Source organism: Hypanus sabinus, chromosome 2 (assembly GCF_030144855.1).
Source record: "Hypanus sabinus isolate sHypSab1 chromosome 2, sHypSab1.hap1, whole genome shotgun sequence".
NCBI classification, from domain to species: domain Eukaryota; kingdom Metazoa; phylum Chordata; class Chondrichthyes; order Myliobatiformes; family Dasyatidae; genus Hypanus; species Hypanus sabinus.
This window is the reverse complement of record NC_082707.1, coordinates 1,449,512-1,473,485: the sequence shown is the minus strand read 5'-3', so window position 1 is coordinate 1,473,485 and position 23,974 is coordinate 1,449,512. Positions and strand designations below refer to the sequence as shown.

The 23,974-nt window shown below is 40.6% G+C and overlaps 1 protein-coding gene across 5 annotated transcripts in view; it reads left to right on the top strand.

The window, feature by feature from the left end:
* lrrc31 (leucine rich repeat containing 31) overlaps positions 1-23,974 on the top strand; it is a 251,951-nt gene that overhangs the window by 104,277 nt on the left and 123,700 nt on the right. For 4 of the 5 annotated variants that reach the window (XM_059991201.1, XM_059991177.1, XM_059991187.1 and 1 more), the window contains one exon: positions 18,582-18,749. The exons of the other annotated variant lie outside the window; for it this stretch is intronic. In XM_059991201.1, coding sequence (XP_059847184.1) covers positions 18,582-18,749 — 168 coding nt within the window. The remainder of the gene's footprint in view (positions 1-18,581; positions 18,750-23,974) is intronic. 5 annotated transcript variants of the gene reach the window in all.

Genomic DNA, 23,974 nt, shown 5'->3' with positions numbered 1-23,974 from the left:
TAGCCTGACCTCAGCAGTTGAGAAGATGTTAGAATCAATGGTTAAGGATGAGGTGATGGTGTATTTGGTGACACAGGAGAAGATATAGTTTCCTTAAGGGAAAATCGTGCCTTATGAACTTGTTGGAATTCATTGAGGAGATTACAAGTAGGATAAATAAAGGGGGTATAGTGGATGTTGCACTTTCAAAAGGCCTTTGATTAGGTGCCACACATGAAGCTGCTTACTCAGTTAATAGTCCACAGTATTACTGGAAAGTTACTAACAGGGTGAGAGCATTGGCTGATTGGTAGGAGGAAGTGAGTGGGAATAAAAGAATCCTGTCTGGTTGGCTGCCAGTGACTAGTGGTGTTCTGCAGAAGTCGGAGTTGGGATCACTCCTTTTTATACTGTATATAAATGATTTAGATGATGGAATAGATGGCTTTGTTATCAAGTTTGCAGATGCTATGAAGATTGGAGGGGCAGGTAGTGTTGAGGAAACAGGTAGGATGCAGAAGGATTTGGACAGATTAGGAGAATGGGCAAGAATGTGGCAAATAGAATACAATGTTGGAAAATGCATGGTCGTACACTTTGGTAAGAGAAATAAATGTGTGGGCTGTTTTCTAAACGGGGAGAAAATTCAGGAATCTGAGATACAGTGGAACTTGGGAGTCCTTGTGCAGAACACCCTAAAGGTTCTTTTATTTCTTTCATAACATAGAATAGTACAGCACAATACAGGCCCTTCAGCCCACAATGTTGTGCTGGCCCTCAAATACTGCCTCACATATAACCCCCACCTTAAATTCCTCCATATACTTGTCTAGTAGTCTCTTAAATTTCACTAGTTTGTCCGCCTCTACCACTGACTCAGGCAGTGCATTCCACGCACCAACCACTTTCTGAGTGAAAAACCTTCCTCTAATATCCCCCTTGAACTTCCTTCCCTTTAACTTAAAGCCGTGTCCTCTTGTACTGAGCAGTGGTGCCCTGGGGAAGAGGCACTGGCTGCCCACTCTGTCTATTCCTCTTAATATCTTGTACACCTCTATCATGTCTCCTCTCATCCTCCTTCTCTCCAAAGAGTAAAGCCCTAGCTCCCTTAATCTCTGATCATAATCCATACTCTCTAAACCAGGCAGTATCCTGGTATATCTCCTCTGTACCCTTTCCAATGCTTCCACATCCTTCCTCTAGTGAGGTGACCAGAACTGGACACAGTACTCCAAGTGTGGCCTAACTAGAGTTTTATAGAGCTGCATCATTACATCACGTCTCTTAAACTCTATCCTTTGACTTATGAAAGCTAACACCCCATAAGCTTTCTTAACTACCCTATCTTCCTGTGAGGCAAATTTCAGGGATCTGTGGACATTTACCTACAGATCCCTCTGCTCCTCCACATTACCAAATATCCTGCCACTTACTTAGTACTCTTCCTTGGAGTTTGTCCTTCCAAAGTGTACCGGGTTGAACTCCATTGGAGTTCAATGAACTCCATTGGTTGAACTCCAAGTGAACTTCTCAGCACACTTCTGCATCCTATCAATGTCTCTCTGCAATGTCTCAATCTTTTTATTAATTAAAAAAGTACATATGTATAAAGAAGAGGAGAATTATTGCTGATATCTATATTGATAACAATTCATATAAAAGGTAAAATAACCATTATCAAGATCATACATAGTATTAATCTAATAGTATATAATAAAAAATAAGATAATTAATTCTCTTATCATTCCATCAAGAGAAAAAAAAATGATAAAGAAACTTTTATAATTTTTATATACATAAAAAACCTACTAAACAAAAAAAAAACAGAAGAAGAGGAAAAAAAGGGACTGGGCAGCCCATACTGAGAGTAGAAGCAAGAAAAAAGAGAAACTTTCTGATCAAATCCAAAGTTTTGAGAAAATAACTGGAAGTGCAATAAATCAAACCATATTAAAATATTGAATAAAAGGTCGCAAGGTTTCTTCAAATTTAAAGGTCGGGACGCCACTTTTTGGTTGACACCGGTGCAGAGATCAGCGTCTTACCTCCGGCGAGTTACGACACCCGCAACAAGGCACCGGGTCCCCCCCTGAGGGCCATGAACGGCAGCACAGTAAGGACCTATGGCACCCGTACGGTGCAGCTACAGTTTGGCTCCAGCTGGTTCATGTGGGACTTCACACGGGCCGCCATAGCCCAACTGCTTCTGGGTGCAGATTTTTTGCAGGCTCACAGCCTGCTGGTCAACCTGCCCAGGAAGAGACTGGTCCATGCCGAGACACTTCAGACGTTCTCCCTGGGTGCAGCCCAGTTGCCAGCCCCTCACCTCACTCCATCACGCTGTCCGACGATGACTTCACCAGGGTCCTGGCAGATTTCCCATCGGTTCTGGCACCGCAGTTCACGGCAGCCATGCCCCGACACAGCATACAGCACCATATCCCGACCCAGGGACCACCCCTCCACGCCCGTGCTCGAAGGCTTCCCCCGGACAAGCTCTGACTGGCGAAGGAGGAGTTCAAGAGGGTGGAGGAATTGTGAATCATACGGAGGTCCAACAGCCCATGGGCCTCCCCCCTGCACATGGTGCCCAAAGTGACCGGGGGCTGGAGACCATGCAGCGACTACCGCAGGCTGAACGAGGCTACAACACCGGGCCGCTACCCTGTGCCGCACATTCAGGATTTTGCAGCAAACCTGCACGGCGCACGGATCTTCTCCAAGGTAGACCTTGTCCGGGGATACCAACAAATCCCAATGCATCCAGACGACGTCCCCAAAACGGCATTTATCACCCTGTTCGGCCTTTTCGAGTTCCTCCACATGCCGTTCGGCCTGAAGAATGCCGCATAGATGTTCCAGCGGTTAATGGACACGGTGGGACGCGACCTGGACTTTGCTTTCAGCTATTTGGACGACATCCTCATAGCCAGCAGTAGTCGTCAGGAGCATCTGTCCCACCTCCGTCAATTCTACGCCCAACTGAGTGAATACGGTCTAACAATCAACCCGGCCAAATGCCAGTTCAGGCTCGACACCATCAACTTCCTGGGCCACAGGATTACTAAAGACGGGACAACCCCTCTGCCTGCTAAGGTAGACACAGTCCCCAACCCACCACAATCAAAGACCTTCAGGAATTCGTATGGTAAATTTCTACCACCACTTCCTCCCTTCAGCTGCCCGAATCATGCGCCCCCTGTTCGCCCTGATGTCGGGTCCGGGCAAGGACGTTACCTGGGACGAGGAGTCCGCTGCTGTTTTCATTAAAACGAAAGAAGCCTTGGCAAACGCCGCGATGCTAGTGCACCCCAGAATGGACGTCCCTACCGCCCTCACAGTGGACACATCTAACACGACAGTCAGTGGGGTACTGGAGCAACTCATCGCAGGTTGCTGGCAACCCCTGGCGTTTTTCAGCAAACACCTGTGACTGCCCAAGCTTAAATACAGTGCTTTCGACTGGGAACTATTGGCGCTATACCTGGCAATCCGGCATTTCAGGTACTTCTTGTAAGGTAGGCCCTTCACCGTGTTCACGGACCACAAGCCGCTTACCTTAACATTCACGAAGGTGTCTGACCCCTGGTCGTCCCGCCAGCAGTGCCATCTGTCCTACATACACGACGGATGTCCGGCATGTCTTGGGTAAGGACAATGTCGTGGCGGACGCGCTCTCTCGCCCTAACGTTCATGCCCTTTCCCAAGGGGTAGACTTTGAGGCGCTGGCAGAGGCGCAGCAGGCAGACGAGGAGATCCCTAGTTACAGAACTGCAGTCTCTGGTTTGCAGCTCCAGGACCTCCCCGTAGGCCCAGGTGAGAGGACGCCACTCTGTGACGTCACCACCGGCCAACCCTGTCCCGTTGTCCCGGCAAACTGGTGGCGCCGTGTTTTCGACTCCATTCATAACTTAGCGCACTCCTCCATCAGGACAACCGTCCGGATGGTCTCCAGCAGGTTAGTTTGGCACGGTCTCCGCAAGCAGGTCAGTGATTGGGCCAAAACGTGCATGCACTGCCAGACGGCCAAGGTGCAGCGGCACACCAAAGCTCTGCTGCAGCAGTTCCACCCCACCCACCGGCATTTCGACCACATTCATGTGGATATCGTGGGCCCCCTGCCAGTCCGCGCGGCACCTCCTCACTATCGTTGACCGGTTCACCAGATGACCAGAGGCGATCCCGCTCACCGACACCACCTCCGAATCTTGCGCCCGGGCACTGATCACCACCTGGGTGTCCCGCTTTGGTGTAGCGGCCCACATTACCTCTGACAGAGGCGCCCAGTTCACCTCCAGCCTGTGGTCAGCTATGGCCAGCCTTTTGGGGACACAGCTGCACCACACAACTGCCTACCACCCACAGTTGAACGGCCTGGTGGAGCGTTTCCACCGTCACCTAAAGTCGGCTCTCATGGCCCGCCTGCGAGGAGCTAACTGGGTGGACGAGCTTCCCTGAGTCCTACTCGGCATCCGCACGGTGCCCAAAGACGATCTGCACACCTCGTCGGCCGAGTTGGTGTACGGCGCACCCCTGATCATCCTCGGGGAGTTCATACCAGCCCCAAAGGGGCACAACGAAGAACCTGCAGCAGTCCTGGGCAGACTACGCGAGAGGCTCGGTAACCTGGCCCCCATACCCACTTCGCAGCATGGGCAGAACCCGACCTGCGTACCCAAAGACCTGCAGAACTGTAAGTTTGTGTTTGTACGAAGGGGCAGGCATCGACCACCGCTGCAACGGCCCTACGAGGGGCCGTTTACGATGCTCAGGAACAACGGGTCCACGTCCGTGCTGGACGTTGGGGGGAGAGAGAAGGTTTTCACGGTGGACCGCCTCAAACCGGCCCATGTGGACGTGGCGCAACTGGTCGAGTTCCTGGCACCGTGGTGCAGGGGCCGATCTCCCAAACAGGGTCCAGCCCAGACTGTGGACATTGGGGGGGTGTATCGCCGGTTCTGGGGGGGCGATTATGTGGCGACCCACTTCCTCGCGCACTCCAACCGGCTCACAAATAGCCAGCGCGCCGGAATAAAGGCCAGTCCCAAAAGGGCGCCAGGTCTGCTTCACTAACAGGGAAAAGCTCGCGCGGGACTGTGATTACGTGCCTCGTACAGCATCCGCGCCCGGGGAGGGCGGGATCAGGGAAGCTTTAAAGTGAAGCCGCGAAGTTCAAATAAAATCTTCTTTAACTGCAGTTTACCAACTCCGTGTCGTTACTTCAGTGCTGCGTGTAGCACACCGCTACAACATATTCATTGATTTGTGAGAATAAAATCAGGCCTATGAGGCATTATGTAGTTAAACCATTTTTCCCAGTATGAATCAAATTGTTCCAGCTTATGATTAACAGATGCTGTTATCTTCTCCATTTTGTAAATGTCCATTGTAATTTCCATCCATGTATTTAAAGTTGGGATCTCCTGTGATAACTATTTCCTAGTAAGAGTCTTTTTACCAGCCACCAACAGTATATTCATTAAATATTTATCTCTTTTCAACCATTCTTGAGGTATATATCCAAAATATATGGTCTTACTCTCTAAGGGTATTTCACATTTAAAGATGTCTTGTAGGGCATTGTGTATCCCCCTCCAATAGTTTTTGATAACAGGGCAGTTCCAAAAAATATGATAATGATTTGCATTTTGATTTCCACAATTTCTCCAGCAAACAGGGAGGTTACTATCATAATGGGATTTCTGAGAGGGTGTAATAAAATATCTTATCAAGTTTTTCCATCCAAACTCCCTCCATTTCTGTGAACTGGTACACTTCCATTGATACCTCCATTTTGTTGTCCATTCTTCCTCAGATATTATTATCCCTCCTTCCTTCTCCCATTTTGTTTTAATGTATGAAGTGGAATGTGTTTTAAGATTTGACAACCCCTTATACATGCTTGAAATCATTCTACTACCATTATCTGAATTATATGCTTTTCTAAAGAGCTCTATCAAGCACGTACTTGCCTTGGTTACATTTTTAAGCGTCTTATTTACATATTGTCGCATCTGTAAATACTGATAAAAATCTTGTTTTTCTAATGTGTTTCTCTTTAAGCATTTCAAAACTGAACAGTGTTCCTTCTTTCATTATGCTGCAAATAACTGTTATTCCTTTAGCTGTCCAGTCCTTAAATCTAGCATCCAATCTATTTGGTGTAAAATCCGAGTCATATGCACACCATTTAAGAATTGCAGTATCTCCCTCTAGATTATATTCTTTTATGGTAGTTTTCCATATTTTAAGTCAATTTCACCCATGGGTTATCAATAGTATTGATGTACCTTTGCAGGTTGTTATCAGCCAAAATTGCTTGTGTGGGGATGGGAAGTACCCGCTGCTCAATGTTTTTCCATTGAGCGTCATATTATGGGTTGCACCAACATATCACAGCTCTCAACTGTGCTGTAAAATGATAATCTCTAAGAGAAAGTAGGCCCCATCCCCCCTTTTCCTTTGCTAATTGCAAAGTTTTGAGATGAACTCTAGGCCTTTTACCCTGCCGAATATACCTTAATAGCATCTTGTTCCATTCATTGAATTGATTTTGATTCATCTCTATTGGTAGGGTTTGAAAGAGATATAACAGTCTGGGCAGTATATTCATTTTAATAGACTCAATCCTTGAACTGAGACTAAAAAAAGGAATCAAATTCCATCTTGCCACATCTTCCTTAATTTTTTTATATAAAGGCTGATAATTACGTTCTGATAATTTTGCCAAATCTTTTGACATTATGATGCCCAAGTATTTGAAAGACTCTGTGTGCCACGCCCAGGGATATCGACTTTCAATTTCTCTTGGTGGGCTAGAGTAATATGAAAGTAATTGGGTTTTATCTATGTTGATCTCGTATCCTGATAATTGACCATATTGTTCAAAGGATTGCGTCAATTTAGGTAAAGAGTATGTTGGTTGCCCTAGATAGATCAAAATGTCATCTGCATAACAAGCCAATTTATGCTCTGTTCCTTTAATGGTAAAAATATCTGATATCTTCATTTTGTCTGATGTATGGAGCTAATGGTTCCAGATATAACGCGAAGAGTAGTGGTGACCATGCACAACCCTGTCTCATGCCCCTTTCTAGGGTAAGACTATTTGATAAATATCCGTTGATTTTAATCCTAGCAGTAGGATTGTCATATAGTGTCTGTGTAGTTTTAATAATTGTCTTGGAAACCAACTCTATGTAAAACTCTGTAAAGAAAATTCCAATTAACCGAATCAAATGCTTTTTCAGCGTGCACACTTATCACTATTGCTTCAATTTTTATTTTTTTGTATATGATCCATGATGTGAAGTGTCCTTTGTATATTGTCTTGTGTCTGGCGTTGTCATATAAAACCTGTCTGATTGTTACGTATCAGTATGGGTAGAAACTCCTCTAATCGTTTGGCCATGATGGAGGTAAATAACCTATAATCTACATTAAGAACGGATATTGGTCTAAATGACCTGCATTCCATTTTATCCTTGCCTTCTTTTGGTATAGCTGAGATTATCGCTTCCTTCCAACTGGGTGGCATTTGTGCCTTTTTTAGAGCCCAGTTCAGTGTGGGGACTAAAATAAGAATTAACTCATTTTTAAATTCTTTGTACCACTCTGCCGTATACCCATCTGATCCTGGTGATTTGCTTAATTTAAGCCTACTGATTGCAGCTTTTAATTCAACTTCAGTTATGTCAGCAGTTATCTTTCTATTTTGTTCTTTGCTTAAACTGGGTAACTCCAGAGAATTCAAGAAGATGTCAATTTGGGTTATGCTTCCCCCTGGAACTTTGGAATATAGAGTTTTGTAAAACACTTCAAAAGCTTCTTGAATTTCACTTAGCTTATTTTTTTTAATCATTTTTGTTCTTGGGTCCCTAATTCTATGAATTGTATTTTCTGCTATTTTTTTTTCAGTTTCCACGCCAGTATTTTCATAGGTTTCGATCCACGTTCATAATGTCTCTGTTTCAGAAACACTGTTTTTTCTAATTTCTTGCATAGCCAAACTATTTATTTCATTCCTAATTCTTTTAATTTCCCCTAATGTATCCTGTGCCAAATTCAATTTGTGTTTTTCTCTAGTTCCTTCAGCCTATTTTGTAATTCCTCTAATGTTTTATTCCTTATATGAAGATAACGCTATAATTTTCCCTCTTAAGACCGCCTTCAGAGTATCCCATAAAATGGGAGGTCAAACCTCTCCATTATCATTAAATTCTAAGTAGAGACAAATTTCTTTTTTAATTATTCCATAAAGTACGGATCATTGAGTAGACTTGAATTTAGTTTCCAAATAGCATTCTTTGGCTGTAGGTCAAAATCAACAGATAAATATATAGGTGCATGGTCACTTACATCTATTGTCCCAATTCCACAGGTGCTTATTTTGTCTTTGTCTTTTCCAAATGTTATAAAATAGTCTATTCTTGTATATACAGAATGGGGAGCAGAATAATAAGTGTAATCCCTTCTGTCAGGGAAAATATCCCTCCATATATCAATTAAACCAACATCCTCAAAAAGTGTATTAACTTTCTTATGTAAAGATTTTGTTTCATAGGTTTTTCTATTGGAAGAATCTAAGTTTGGTTGTAATTGTAAATTTAAGTCTCTTCCCACATATCAGGAGACCTTCTATTTCTGCTACCATAATAGTAGTAATTTTCTGAAAGAAACCAATATCACTTCCCAGGGGTGCGTATATATTCAATAGAGTAACTGAATTTCCGTCTGTATTCCCCCTTGCCAGAATATATCTGCCCTCTTTATCTCTCATTTCAAATACTTTTTCAAAATTTAGCTTACTTGAAATAAGAATAGCAACTCCTCTCCTATGTCCTGATTTATATGAGGAGAAAAACAGGTTAGTGAAGCCCATTCTCTTTAGTTTTTTATGCTCATTATCACTTAAATGAGTTTCCTGTAAATATACTACATGGGCTTGTTCTTTTTTCATTTTGGATAAAATTCTATTACGTTTGATTGGATTTAATAGCCCATTGACATTAAAAGAAATGAATTTTACTTTGTCCTTAGCCATCTGTATTTATCTGTCAATCTATCATTGAAATTAGCAGATTCAAACTTAATCGATCTACTCCCTAAACAATAAGAACCAAGAAATGCAAATAATAACAAAAATGGCAATGAACATGTGATTCCAAGGCTGAGGTCTCTAGTAGATGACCCTGCGTTGAGCTAGAGGAAATGTCTAGCTGTGGGGGATAACCCCTCCTACTTGTGAGTTGAGGGCCCCCATTGCAGTATTCATAAAAGTCAGTGAACAAATCCATTACACAGAAAAGATATCCCTGTGTACTCCTATATATACAAACGTGTATATATGTATATATACACACACACACACACACACACACACACACACACACACACACACACACACACGCACACACATATATATATATTCTCTTTTTGATGAGGAAAAAGGAGTAAGTGAGTGAATAAAGAATAACAACTAAGTAATATAAAATCCACATTATAATAAGTATTTCTCAAGATAGGTATATCACCATCTACATTTGCTTCCATTTAGCTTCTCAACATTTTTAAAGTTACCCAAACCTTATGACTCTTCTGAAGTGGGTGAGGACTGTCTTTGAGAAACTCCTGGTCTCTTCTTGATATATTTCTCTCGGCCTCCTCCCGTCTCCTGCCTTCTCGATTCTCGCACTATTTCCCAAGCAGAGTGGGATAATTCCTCAGCCAGGCTTTCCCTCATTTTGATCACGCTGATGGGCAACCCTCTGGCCTTCATGTCTGTAGTCGCCTCTTCCACTGTTAGGTACAACGGCGTCTCGTCGTCATAAAACATTTGAAGTTTAGCAGGGTACGGAGTTTGAAATCTAATTTTTTTTGCTTTAGTACTCGCTTTACTTCAGAGTATTCTTTGCGTTTCTGCAGGACCGCGGGGGGGAGGGGTTAATCTTGGTTGAAATATATTAATTTATCGTCTAAAAACACTCTCTTCTTAACCTGGGCCCTTCGTAGAATCTCTGCCTTGGTGCTATACCGAAGGAATTTAATTATTATTGAGTGTGGTTTTCTATCCTGGGTAGGTTTCGGGACGAGCGCATGATGGGCTCTTTCAACTTCCAGCTTCATAGCCGAGGGAAGATCCAACGCGTCCCGCAGTAACTTTCCGACAAACTCCGTCATAGACAAGCCCTCTGCTCTTCCGGGAACGTTGTAGATTCTGATATTTTTCCGCTGTGATCTTCCCTCCAGGTCAAGCAGTTTACCTTCTTGGTGATTTATTATTTTTATTGTCTTACTCAGTATCTGTTCCACCTTCTCAATTCGAGTCTCTGCCACCGCTATTTTTTGTTTGACGCTGGTGAGCTCTGTCTTAATATCACGGAGCTGCTGCTCTATTTCTTTCCGGAACTCCCTTATCTCTTTTAGGATTTTGATCATATTCGCCGCTTCGCCTGAATGAGGCCCAGCGGCCGCCTCGCTAGCATGCAGTCGGGTAGGAGAGCCACCCGCTGCAATCCTCTCGGCCACAGGCTCCGCAGTATCGCTTTTTAAAATATCCATTCCTTTTCCCCATTCTTGCCCCTCTTTTCAGTTCAAATATTTTTCGAAAAATACTATATTTGATGGGTTAATGGGGCTTAATACATGTTTTTCCGGAGGAGCTAGTGACTTAAGCTGCCATTCTCAACGATGACGTCACCGGAAACCCCTTCCACTTTATTTTCAATTGCGATTGCTTCCCGTCAATGGAACAGAAACACTGCGGGCGGTGGCTCCCGAGCTCCGCCAGCTCCCGAGGTCCACTGGGTCCTAAGGGACCACTGCACTGAGATTGGCTAAATGGGACGTGGGAGCAGTGCTGGGTTTGGGTATTTGATCTTCCATAATATTCCGTGTGGGTATTTAAACTGGAGGTGGCAGTTTTTTTTTATGAGGTGGAGTTGCGAGCTCAACATCAACCCGGCACGGATGGTACGTGAATCACTGGATCGACATCAACACAGTGTGGGAGCAGACTGTCACTGGATCGAACTTGCTGATCTCACTGCGCCACCAGCCGACCAGAATGGGGAGGTGGGGTCGGGTTGAATCTTACTAAGAAAAATTTAAGCTAAATACAAAGTTAAACACTCAATACAGTGTCAATGGCAACGACTTAAAATGGCTTTCGGCATCGCGATCCGACTTAAAATGGCGGACAGCGTCGCGATCTGACTTAAAATGGCAGATGGCGTTCTCTTTCCTCGGTTTGTAAGTACGAGTTGTCCGTAAGTCGGACGTTGGTAACTCGGGGACTACCTGTATTTTAAAAATCTGTCTTCTGACCATATTTGCCTTTAACTGACCAGCCAGCAATTTACCTGATTTATCACGGTATATGCAAAATTGACTTTTAGATTTAAAAATTTGCTGCTCATTGGGGATGGTCAAAAGCAGATCATGCTGTGTTTGGAGTTCAACCTTTTCTTTATTTAGATCTTTACTAGGTCTTACTGAATATGCTTTATCTTTCTCTCTAATTTTATTAGTAATCACTAAAGTTCCGCTTTGGTATTCCTTCTTAAACCTGCTGAATATGAAATTATCTGTCCCCTAAGAAAGGATTTCATTGTATCGCATTTAACCAAATTTGACATACCTTCAGTTGTATTAAGTTCAAAAAATAAAGAAATTTGCCCCTTGATAAAACTAACAAAAGTTGGATATTGTAACAAATGTCTCTACTGTGACATTTTCAAAATATTATAAGAGAGCCTCAAATTTCACAAGTGCGTGATCTGACAACACAATGACGTCATACGTACAATTGGTAATGGAATACAACATCTTGTATTTAGAAAAAAAATAATCAATTCTTGAATATTTATGATGAATGTGTGGAAAAAAAAGAAAAATCTTTGTCATTAGGGTGTTTATATCTCCAGATATCGACCAGGCCATATTCTAATAGAAAGGAATTAATACAAGGTGCCAGTTTATTAGCAAGCAACAGATTGGTTGATGGTCTGTCAATCGACAGGTTAAGACAACAGTTAAAGTCACTGCCCATAATCAACTTATATTCATTTAACCATAATACCATATACCAATTACCGAACACTTACTCTCACCTAGTCCCACTGGTTCGCAATCAGCCCATAACCCTCCGTTCCTTTCCTGTCCATATACCTATCCAATTTTACTTTAAGTGACAATACTGAACCTGCCTCTACCACTTCTAATGGGAGCTCGTTCCACACAGCTACCACTCTCTGAGTGAAGAAATTCTCCCTCATGTTACCCTTAAACTTTTGCCCCCTAACTCTCAACTCATGTCCTCTTGTTTGAATCTCCCCTACTCTCAATGGAAAAAACCTATCCACGTCAACTCTATCTATCCCCCTCATAATGTTAAATTCCTCTATCAAGTCCCCCCTCAGCCTTCTATGCTCCAAAGAATAAAGACTTAACTTGTTCAACCTTCTCTGTAACTTAGGTGCTGAAATCCAGGTAGCATTCTAGTAAATCTTCTCTGTACTCTCTCTATTTTATTGACATCTTTCCTATAATTCGGTGACCAGAACTGTACACAATACTCCAAATTCAGCCTCACCAATGCATTGTACAATTTTAACATTACATCCCAGCAGTATATGGACAGGAAAGGAATGGAGGGTTATGGGCTGAGTGCAGATCAGTGGGACTAGGTGAGAGTAAGCGTTCGGCATGGACTAGAAGGGTCGAGATGGCCTGTTTCCGTGCTGTAATTGTTATATGGTTATATATATAGTTACAAGCAGTTTACAATATCCCTGCATCTAGTTTTTTTAGATATTTACAAATTCTAGATTATGTTAGGAAATATATAACTAATTCGAAGTCTTAGACAAACATGAGTCCCTGGAGGCAATAAATAAATTTGATCCGGTTACTCATAGTGTCATATCCTATTTTTATCAGATCCTACATAATGGAGCTCGGGTGAATACTGCAGGTCTTAAACAGGCATGGGTGGATGAATTGGGTATAGAACTGACAGCGGAGGTCGAGGATGAGTGTTTAAAGAGTATACATGATTGTTCGGTCAACGTCAGACACAGACTCATACAGTTTAAAATAATACATAGACAACATTATTCCAAAGAAAAGTTGCACAGCTTCTATCCTGATGTTTCACCAGTTTGTAATAGATGTAAATCTGAGAACAGTAACTTGTCACATTCATTCTGGTCATGTTGTAAGCTTTATGTATACTGGAAAAGTATTTTTCTCTGAGGCTTATGGGAAGCGGTGGGAACCAGACCTGCTCATAGCCATCATTGGAGCAACAAGCTCCCTATCTTCAGCCAATAAGTATGAAAAAATGGCTGTATTGTTTGGAATGGCGATTGCTAAGAAGTTAATCCTACAAATGTGGAAAGTGGACTCTGTACCTATGTACAATCTATGGCTGAGAAAACTGGCAAAACTTTACATTTGGAGAGACTGAGACTATGTAATGAGGACAGAGGGGACATCTTTGAAAGGATATGGGGCCCTTTATTGGACTTCCTTACGGGGTGAGGACTGAGGTTTTTTTGGTACGTTGCACCTCTGCTGTGTACGTTTACTTTTGCCTTTCTCCCTTTTGCTGTTCAATAGTTAATTTGATTTTGTTATGATTGTGGTTTTTGTGGATGTGCTGTTTTTTTTTGTTGTTTGTAGAGAAAAAATATTTTAAAAAATATACAAAAGGGACTTTAGAGTTAACAAAAATAGATACCCCTCTAACTTTATTTATTGATACAGAATGATATAAAGGACCCTTCCAAAATTTAAAAAACTGATCTTCATCCTGTCTCCATGCGTGAGCTTCTTGCGCAAAAATAATATCAGCATGAAGTCTTTTCAATTTCTTAAAAATCTTTTTATGCTTAATAGAATGATTCACGCCATTCAAATTCCAAGAAATTATATTAATTTTATTAACATCCATGTTTAAGATTTAATTTAAAATTTTATGAAGAAAGCTATTGCGCAAATGCAAACTAGATCCAAAGGGAAAAAAAACAGCACTGTCTTGACCAGAAGTAACGACATGATTGATACAAAATGTAACCTCTCAGAACTGCCCAGTCAAGGAAAAAAAAAGCATTCTAATGGCTCCACCCCTCTCCCCAAAACCCGAGAAGCGATCCAATAGGAAGATCGCATGCTATACCTATGACCCTTAACCCCAATCTCCATTTTGCAGCTGTATTAACAAAGTTATATGTTTACTCCACTGATTTTAGACATAATAAAAGAGATGAACAAATTTCAAATGTTGTAATGTTATGTCTAATAATAGTTCAAACGTAACTGGTGATGGCCATCTTAAATTCATCCAAAGTATATTAATCATGTATTCAGAAAAGGATAAATCTAAGTAGATAATATAAATCATACAAAAAAGTGTGTGTGTGTGTGTGTATCCAACCCAAAGCTATGTTAATATTAAGGCAAGCAAAAAAAAAAAAATTCAATCAACCAGGTCCTGTGTGGACATATAAAATGTGGAACAGATTTTCTTCAAAGCAACTGTAAATATATACTAATTATTAACAAATAAAAAAATTAAATCAGCCAAGTCCTGTACGGACTTCCATGAAGCATAAAACAGATTTTCTTCAAAGCATCTATAAACATCTCCCAGCTCGGAATTTACTATTCAAGTTACATTCAGCATAGACTTAAATCCTTTAGTAAATTCCCTGCCTTCATCTGGAGACTTAATCTTTTGTGTCAGAGAGTCAGGCGGAACAATTATCAGACGTGCCAGATAACGGAGTGATGGGCAACGTTTTATATAATTCAGCCATCAATTCCCTGTATTTCCTTCTTTCAGTAAAAATCTCAGGAGTGAAGTCCTCCACTATACGAATTTCTGTTGTAGATGAGCTTACCCCCTTTTCTTGCCTCTCGGAGCATAGCTTCTTTGGTTGCAAAATAGTGCAAGCAAAGTATGAGTGGTCATGAACATAATTTGGTTGAGGGTCTAGACCTTGGAATTCGATGAGCTCTATCAAGTACAGGGTTCGCTTCAAGAATTTCACTAAAAAGTGAATATAGCATATCTGAAAAGAAAGGAAATTATAGACTAGGAGCCTGACAGTGGTTGGGAAGATGTAAGAGTCAATTGTTAAGGACAAGATGATGGAGTCAAGTCAAGTCAAGTCACTTTTTATTGTCATTTCAACCATAACTGCTGGTACAGTAAATACGAGATACCATTCTTCAGGACCATGGTGCTACATGAAACAGTTAAAAAACTACACTAAACTACATGATAACAATGCAGAGAAAACTGCACTAGAACACAGACCTACCTAGGACTGCATAAAGTGCACAAAACAGTGCAGGCATTACAATAAATAATAAACAAGACAATAGGCACAGTAGAGGGCAGTAAGTTGGTGTCAGTCCAGACTCTGGGTATTCACGAGTCTGATGGCTTGGGAGAAGAAACTGTTACATAGTCTGGTCATGAGAGCTGAATGTTTCGGTGCCTCTTCCCAGACGGCAGGAGAGAGAAGAGTTTGTATGAAGGGTGCGTGGGGTCCTTCATAATGCTGTTTGCCTTGCAGGTGCAGTGTGTAGTGTAAATGTCCGTAATGACGGGAAGAGAGACCCCGATGATCTTCTCAGCTGACCTCACTATCCGCTGCAAGGTCTTGTGATCTGAGATGGTGCAATTTCCATACCGGGCAGTGATGCAGCTGTTCAGGATGCTCTCGATACAACCCCTGTAGAATGTGATGAGGATGGTGGGGTGGGAGATAGACTTTGCTCAGCCTTTGCAGAAAGTAGAGATGCTGCTGGGCTTTCTTTGCTATGGAGCTGGTGTTGAGGGACCAGGTGAGATTCTCCGCCAGGTGAACACCAAGAAATAGGTGAAGAAAGAGATAAGTTTCCTGAAGGGAAAATCTTGCCTGACGAGCCTATTGGAATTCTTTTTGAGGACAGATAAAGGGGAAGTAGTGGATGTTGTATATTTGGACTTTTAGAAGGCCTTTAACATGCCAAGTTAAGTGCCCATGGTATTACATGAAAGTTACTAACATGGTTAGCACATTGACTGGTAGGAGGCAGTAAGCGGGAATAAAAGGATATTTGTCTTGTTGGCTGCCAATGCCTAGTGGTGTTCCACAGGGTTTGGTGTTGGGACTGCTTTTTATGCTGTATATCAATGATTTGGTTGGTGCAATAGATTGGTTTGTTATCAAGTTTGCAGATGATACGAAGATTGGTGGAGGGGCAGGTAGTGTTGAGGAAACAGGTAGGCTGAAGAAGGGCTTAGAATGGTTAGAAAGGGCAAGAAAGTTGCAAATGAAATACTGTATACTGTTGGAAAATGCATGGCTATGTACTTTGGTAGTAGAAATAAATATGCAGACCATTTTTAAATGGGAAGAAAATCCAAAAATCTGAGATGCAAAGGGACTTGGGAGTTCTTGTGCAGAACACCCTAAAGGTTAACTTCCAGGTTGAGTCAGTGGTGAGGAAGGCAAATACCATGTTAGCGTTCATTTCAAGATGTCTAGAATACAAGAGCAAGGATGTCATGCTGAGGCTTTATAAGGCACTGGTGAGGCCTCACCTTGAGTATTGTGAACAGTTTTGGGCTCCTCATCTTAGAAAAGATGGGCTGGCATTGGAGAGGGTCCAGAGGCGGTTCACAAGGATGATTCTGGCAATGAAAGGGTTATCATACGAGGAGCGTTTGATGGCTCTGGGTCTGTACTCACTGAAATTTAGAAGGATGAGGGATATCTCACTGAAATCTTTAGAATGTTGAAAGGCCTAGACAGAATAGATGTGGAAAGGATGTTTCCCATGATGAGGGAGTATAGGACAAGAGGGCACACCCTTAGGATAGAAGGGCATCCATTTAAAACAGAGATGCAGAGAAATTTCTTTAGCCAGAGGGTGGTGAATTTGTCGAATTTATTACCACAGGCAGGTTTGGAGGCCAGGTTGTTGGGCATATTTAACCATATAACATATAACCATATAACAATCACAGCACGGAAACAGGCCATCTCGGCCCTCCTAGTCCGTGCCGAACTCTTAATCTCACCTAGTCCAACCTACCCGCACTCAGCCCATAACCCTCCACTCCTTTCCTGTCCATATACCTATCCAATTTTACCTTAAATGACACAACTGAACTGGCCTCTACTACTTCTACAGGAAGCTCATTCCACACAGCTATCACTCTCTGAGTAAAGAAATACCCCCTCGTGTTTCCCTTAAACTTCTGCCCCCTAACTCTCAAATCATGTCCTCTAGTTTGAATCTCCCCTACTCTCAATGGAAACAGCCTATTCATGTCAACTCTATCTATTCCTCTCAAAATTTTAAATACCTCGATCAAATCCCCCCTCAACCTTCTACACTCCAATGAATAGAGACCTAACTTGTTCAACCTTTCTCTGTAACTTAAGTGCTGAAACCCAGGTAACATCCTAGTAAATCGTCTCTGCACTCTCTCAAATTTATTGATATCTTTCCTATAATTCGGTGACCAGAACTGCACACAATATTCTAAATTTGGCCTTACCAATGCCTTGTAAAATTTTAACATTACATTCCAACTTCTGTACTCAATGCTTTGATTTATAAAGGCCAGCATTCCAAAAGCCTTCTTCACCACCCTATCTACATGAGATCTCTCTGTTCCTCTGCAATCCTCAATGCCCTACCATTTACCCTGTATGTTCTATTTGGATTATTCCTGCCAAAATGTAGAACCTCACACTTCTCAGCATTAAACTCCATCTGCCAACGTTCAGCCCATTCTTCTAACTGGCATAAATCTCCCTGCAAGCTTTGAAAATCCACCTCATTATCCACAACACCTCCTACCTTAGTATCATTGGCATACTTACTAATCCAATTTACCACCCCATCATCCAGATCATTTATGTATATTACAAACAACATTGGGCCCAAAACAGATCCCTGAGGCACCCCGCTAGTCACCGGCCTCCATCCCGATAAACAATTATCCACCACTACTCTCTGGCATCTCCCATCTAGCCACTGTTGAATCCATTTTATTACTCCAGCATTAATACCTAACGACTGAACCTTCTTAACTAACCTTCCATGTGGAACTTTGTCAAAGGCTTTGCTGAAGTCCATATAGACTACATCCACTGCCTTACCCTCGTCAACATTCCTCGTAACTTCTTCAAAAAAGGGTTAGCTTGATAGATTCTTAAATGATTATTGGGAGAAGGCTGGGGAGTGGGGCTGAGGAGGCGATAAAAGATCATCCATGATTGAATGGCAGAGCAGTCTCAGTGGGCCAAATGGCTTAATTCTTAATTCTTAATTCTGCTCCTGGGTCTTATGTTCTTCTGGTGCTCACCCCTCCATAACCACCAGCGAAAGGAACCCAGCCATGAGGAGCCAAGGTCCAGGGTAGGTCAGTCCTGGCAGACACATTGTTTCACCCTGGTCGTGCCAGATTTAACTTAGAACAAAACTTAACAGCCACCATTGTTGTTCAGTTAAAACAGAAAATGTATTATAATTGGAACCATGCAGTGAATGCATGCTGTGCATTAACTTGATTTTTTTTCTAATCTATTTTGAAGGGAAAACTTTATCCGTAATCACAAATTTGGAAATTCTGGACCTTTCCATGAATAAACATGTTGGATGTGGTTTAGCTGGTTTATTTCAAGAACTGAGGTGTGTTCCACATCTCCAAGTGTTAAAGTTAAGCAACTGTGGCTTAACACAAGAGAACATACAAGACTTGGGTAAGTTCTCTCTGATGGAGTGATGATATGGAATCATGGAGGACAGAAACAGGCCCTTTGGCCCATCTAGCCCACACTGAACTATTACTCTGCCTAGTCCCATCAACCTGCACCTGTACCTTATCTCCCCATACTCCTTTTATCCAAATTAGGCCTCACCATAACATCTAACTTCTGTACTCAGTACATTGATTTATGACCATGTCTACCTGTGATGTGACTTTAAAGAAATTATGGATCTGTATGAATCACAGAAGGTTGATTTGCAGGTGCAGCAGGCTATCAAGAAGGCAAATGGAATGTTGGCCATCATTGCAAAAAGGATTGAATTTAAAAGCAGGAAGGTTATGCTGCAACTGTACAGGATACTGGTGAGGCTGCATCTGGACTACTGCATGCAGTTCTGGTCTCCTTACTTGAGGAAGGATGTACTGGCTTTGGTGGTATTGCAGAGAATGTTTTCCAGGTTGATTCCAAAGATGAGGTTAGGCTATGAGGAGAGATTGAGTCACCTGGGGATATATTTGCTGGAATTCAAAAGAATGAGGAGAAATCTTATAGAAACACATAAAATTAATAAAGGGGTAGATAAGATAGAGGCAGGAAAGTTGTTTCCACTGGTAGGTGAGGCTAGAACTAAGGGACAAAGCCTTAAGATTTGGGGGAGTAGATTTAGGGTGGAGATGAGGAAGAACTGCTTTTCCCAGAGAGTGGTGAATCTGTGGAATTCTCTGCCCAATGAAGCAAAGGAGGTCACCTCAGTAAATATATTTAAGACAATGTTGGATAGAATTTTGCATTACAGGGGGATTAAGGGTTTTGGGGAAAAGGCAGGTAGGTGGAAGTGAGTCCATGGCCAGATCAGCCATGATATCATTGAATGGTGGAGCAGCCTTGACAGGCCAGATGGCTGACTCCTGTTCTGCCTGTTTCTTAAGTTCTTATGTATTCCCAGATCCCTCTGTTCTCCTGCACTCCTTAGTGCCCTACTGCTCACCATTTAAGTCCTGCCCTAGTTTGTTCTCCCAAAGTACAACACATCAAGCAGGGTGGACAAAGGAGAAGCAGTGGATGTCATTTACTTGGATTTTCAGACGGTGTTTGATTAGGTGCCACACATGAAGCTACCTAACAAGATAAAATCCTATGATGTTACAGGAAAGATACTGGCATGGATAGAGGAATGGCTGACAGGCAGGAGGTAGTGGGTGAGAATAAAAGGAGCCTTTTCTGGTTGTCTGCTGGTGACTAGTGGTGTTGCTCAGGGATCAGTATTGGGACCACTATTTTTCACATTGTTTGTGAGTTATTTAGATAATGGAATTAATGGCTTTGTGGAAAACTTTGTGGATGATATTAAGATAGGTGGAGGGGTAAGTGATGCTAAAAAAAAAAGCAATGAGGCTGCAGCAGGACTTAGACAAATTGGAAGAATGGGCTGTATCACTGTCTGGTGTGGGAATGGTACTTCCTCAATCACACTGAACAAACCTGACAAACTTACTTTCTTTCTCAAACTTTTTTATTAAATTTTGAATTGATATACATAACAATGATAATGATATAAAGAGATCTGGATTACATTAGTAACGGTTAACGTATACAGACACAGACTCTGAGTAACATGTAATTTGAGCCTCCCAATCTCCTAATAGCAGAACATGAAGAAGATTCAAAAGAATTTTACAAAAAAAGAGAAAAAAGAAAATAATCCCCCTACACTAAAAGAAACAATGAAACAAATAGACAATAGGTGCAGGAGTAGGCCATTAAGCCCTTCAAGCCAGCACCACCATTCACTGTGATTGTGGCTGATCATCCACAATTAGTACCCCATTCCTACCTTCTCCCCATATTCCTTGACTCCGCTATCTTTAAGAGCTCTATCTAACTTTCTCTTGGGAAAAAAAAACAAGCGAGGGCTGCCATGTTTCATGGGTTAAAATCATTATTTGTCATCAACTCCACTCCTCTATACACAAACAAAAAGTTATTGAAAAGGATTCAAAAAAGGTCAGTTTACATCATATGTAAATGTTGAATAAATGGCCTCCAAATTTTTTCAAATTTAACCGAAGGATCAAAAGTACCACTCCTAATTCTATCTAAGTTTAAACATGTTATAGTTTGGAAAAACCATTGAAATGTAGTAGGGGGATTAGAATTTCTGCATTTAAATAAAATGGATCTTCTGGCCATTAATGTAACAAATGCAATCGAATGGCAAGCTGAAGGGGATAAATGATTAGAGTCCATCACTGGTAATCCAAAAATTTCAGTAATAGGATGAGGTTGTAAGTCGATGCGCAAAACTACTGAAATAATATCAAAAATGTCTTTCCAATATTTTTCCAAAAGAGGACAAGACCAGAACATATGTGTCAAGGAAGGTACCTCAGAATTACATCTGTCACAGACAGGATTTATATGGCAATAAAAATGAGCTAACTTATCCTTAGACATATGGGCCCTCTAAACCACCTTAAATTGTATCAAAGTGTGTCCAGCACACATTGAAGAAGTGTTAACTAATTGGAGAATTTTCTCCCATTTCTCTATTGGTAAAGATACCTGAAATTCTCTTTCCCATTCATTCTTAATTTTATCAGATGTACGTAGACGTATTTCCGTAATTAAATCATAAATAATTGCTATTAAACTCTTCTGATAGGGGTTTAAACCTAAATTTTTTTCTGTAATTTCAGTTTGGTGTGATATCAGAAAAGTAGGTAAAATAAGATTCAAAAAGTTTCTAATCTGTAAATATCTGAAAAAATGTGATCTAGGCAAATTATATTTATTAGACAACTGTTCAAAAGACATGAGACATTTATCCATGAATAAATCACAAAAACATGTTATTCCCTTCATTTTCCATAAAAGAAAAACTTGATCAGTTCTGGATGGTTGGAAGAAAAAATTGGATATAATAGGACTTGATAAGATAAATTTATTCAAACCAAAAATTTATGAAATTGAAACTATATTCATATTGTGTGTTTAATTATTGGATTAGTCATTTGCTTATTCAGTTTTGTAAGTGCAAAGGGAAGCAAAGCCATAAAATAGAAGACAATAAGAACCTCTGTACAGACTTGCACTGGAGGTTCATCCATTGTGGACATTGAATTTCATCCAAATCTTGTGTCCAGAACATTAGATATCGAATATTAATTACCCAATAATAGAATCTAAAGTTCAGCAATGCCAAACCACCATCCTTATTTCTGTAAATATTTCTTACTTAACCTAGGATTTTTATTCTTGTATATAAAATAAAGGAATTTTAGAATCAATAATATCAAAAAAGTATTTGGAAATGAAGATTGGTACCATCTGAAATAGATACAGAAATTAAGGTAAAATACTCATCTTAACAGCATTAATTCAACCAATCAATGATAAGGAAAATAGGGACCATTTAGTAAACAATTGTTTAACATGATCAATTAGAAGTAAAAAGTTAACTTTAAACAGATCCTTATATTTCTTAGTAATTTTAACACCCAAGTAAGTAAAATAATCAGTAACCAGTCTAAATGGTGATTGTGTATAGATTGAAACTTGCATATTTACTGGGAAAAGCTCACTCTTATTAAGATTCAATTTATAACCAGAAAAACTACTAAACTGAGCAAGTAATGATATAACTGCAGGTATGTAACAGGTCATCTGCATACAGCGATACCTTGTGCGTCCCATTCCCACAAATAATGCTGAATATGTTGGGTGAATCACAAAGAGCAATTGCCGAAGGCTCCAAGGCAATATCAAATAGTAAAGGGCTTAAAGGACAGCCCTGTCTGGTACCTCGAAAAAGCCTGAAGAAGGGAGATCTCTGATTATTGGTAAGTACAGAAGTCAAAGATGTATGATATATCCAAGATATGAATTTTGGGCCAAAATTAAATTAAATTAAATTAAAATTAAATTTCTCACGCGTATTAAATAAATATTCCCATTCTACTCTATAAAAATGCCTTCTCAGCGTCAAGCGAAATAACACATTCTGGAGTATTAGATGAAGAGGTATATACAATATTCATTAATCTCCTAACATTAAGGTATGAATAACGATTTTTAATAAAGCCTGTCTGGTTGTCAGAGACAATTTGTGGCAAAATATTTTCCAATCTAATTGCCAATATTTTGGTAAAAAATTTTGGTGTCCACATTCAACAAATATGATGCACATTCAGTGGGGTCTTTATCTTTTTGGGAATTAAAGAAATAGATGCTTCATAAAATGATTGTGGTAATTTACCTACAAATAAGGCATCCTTAAAAATTCTACATAATCAAGGAGAAAATAAATTTGAAAAGACTTAAAAAATTCTACTGTATACCCATCCAGACCAGGTGCTTTACCAAAATTCATCAAAGAAATTGCTTTCTTTATTTCTTCCATAATGGGTGCATCTATTGCTAAATGTTCATTGTGGTAATTTCGGAATATTCAATTTCCATAAAAAATCATGCATTGTGGTAGAATTGTCAGGAAATTCTGATTAGTATAAAGAGGTATAGAATTCTTGAAAAGATTTATTAATTTTGTCATGGTTGACTGCCAAAATACCATCCTGTTTACGAACTTTAATAATCTGACATTCAGCTGAAGCAGCTTTCAATTGGTTGGCTAATAATTTACCTGATTTATCACCATATATATATAAAAGTGAGTCTTAGTTTTAAGTAATTTATTTTCAATCGGGGATGTTAATAACAAACTATGTTACATCTGAAGTTCAACTTTCTTTATAAAGCTCCAGACTAGGAGCAGCAGAATATTTTTATCAATTTCTGTAATCTTATCAACCAGCGTACATATTTCATTATTAATTCATTTTTTCCAATCCAGCAGAATATGAAATAATTTGCCCACTGATATATACTTTAAAAGTATCCCATGATATCCCACTGGAAATGTCTTGTATAAAGTTAGTTGAAAAAAGGCAGTCTGTTCTTCAATAAAATTCACAAAGTTTAAGTCCTGAAGAAGAGTAGAATTGAACCGCCATTGTCTAGCGCTAAAAATTGCATCAGTTAACTTGATTGATAATTCCAAGGGCGCATAATCAGAGATGGCGATTGCATCATACTCACTGGCAATAACAGACAAAACTAATTGAGAGTTGATGAACAAGTAATCAATTCTATAATAATTATGATATACCATACAACATATAACCATATAATAATTACAGCACTGAATCAGGCCATCTCGG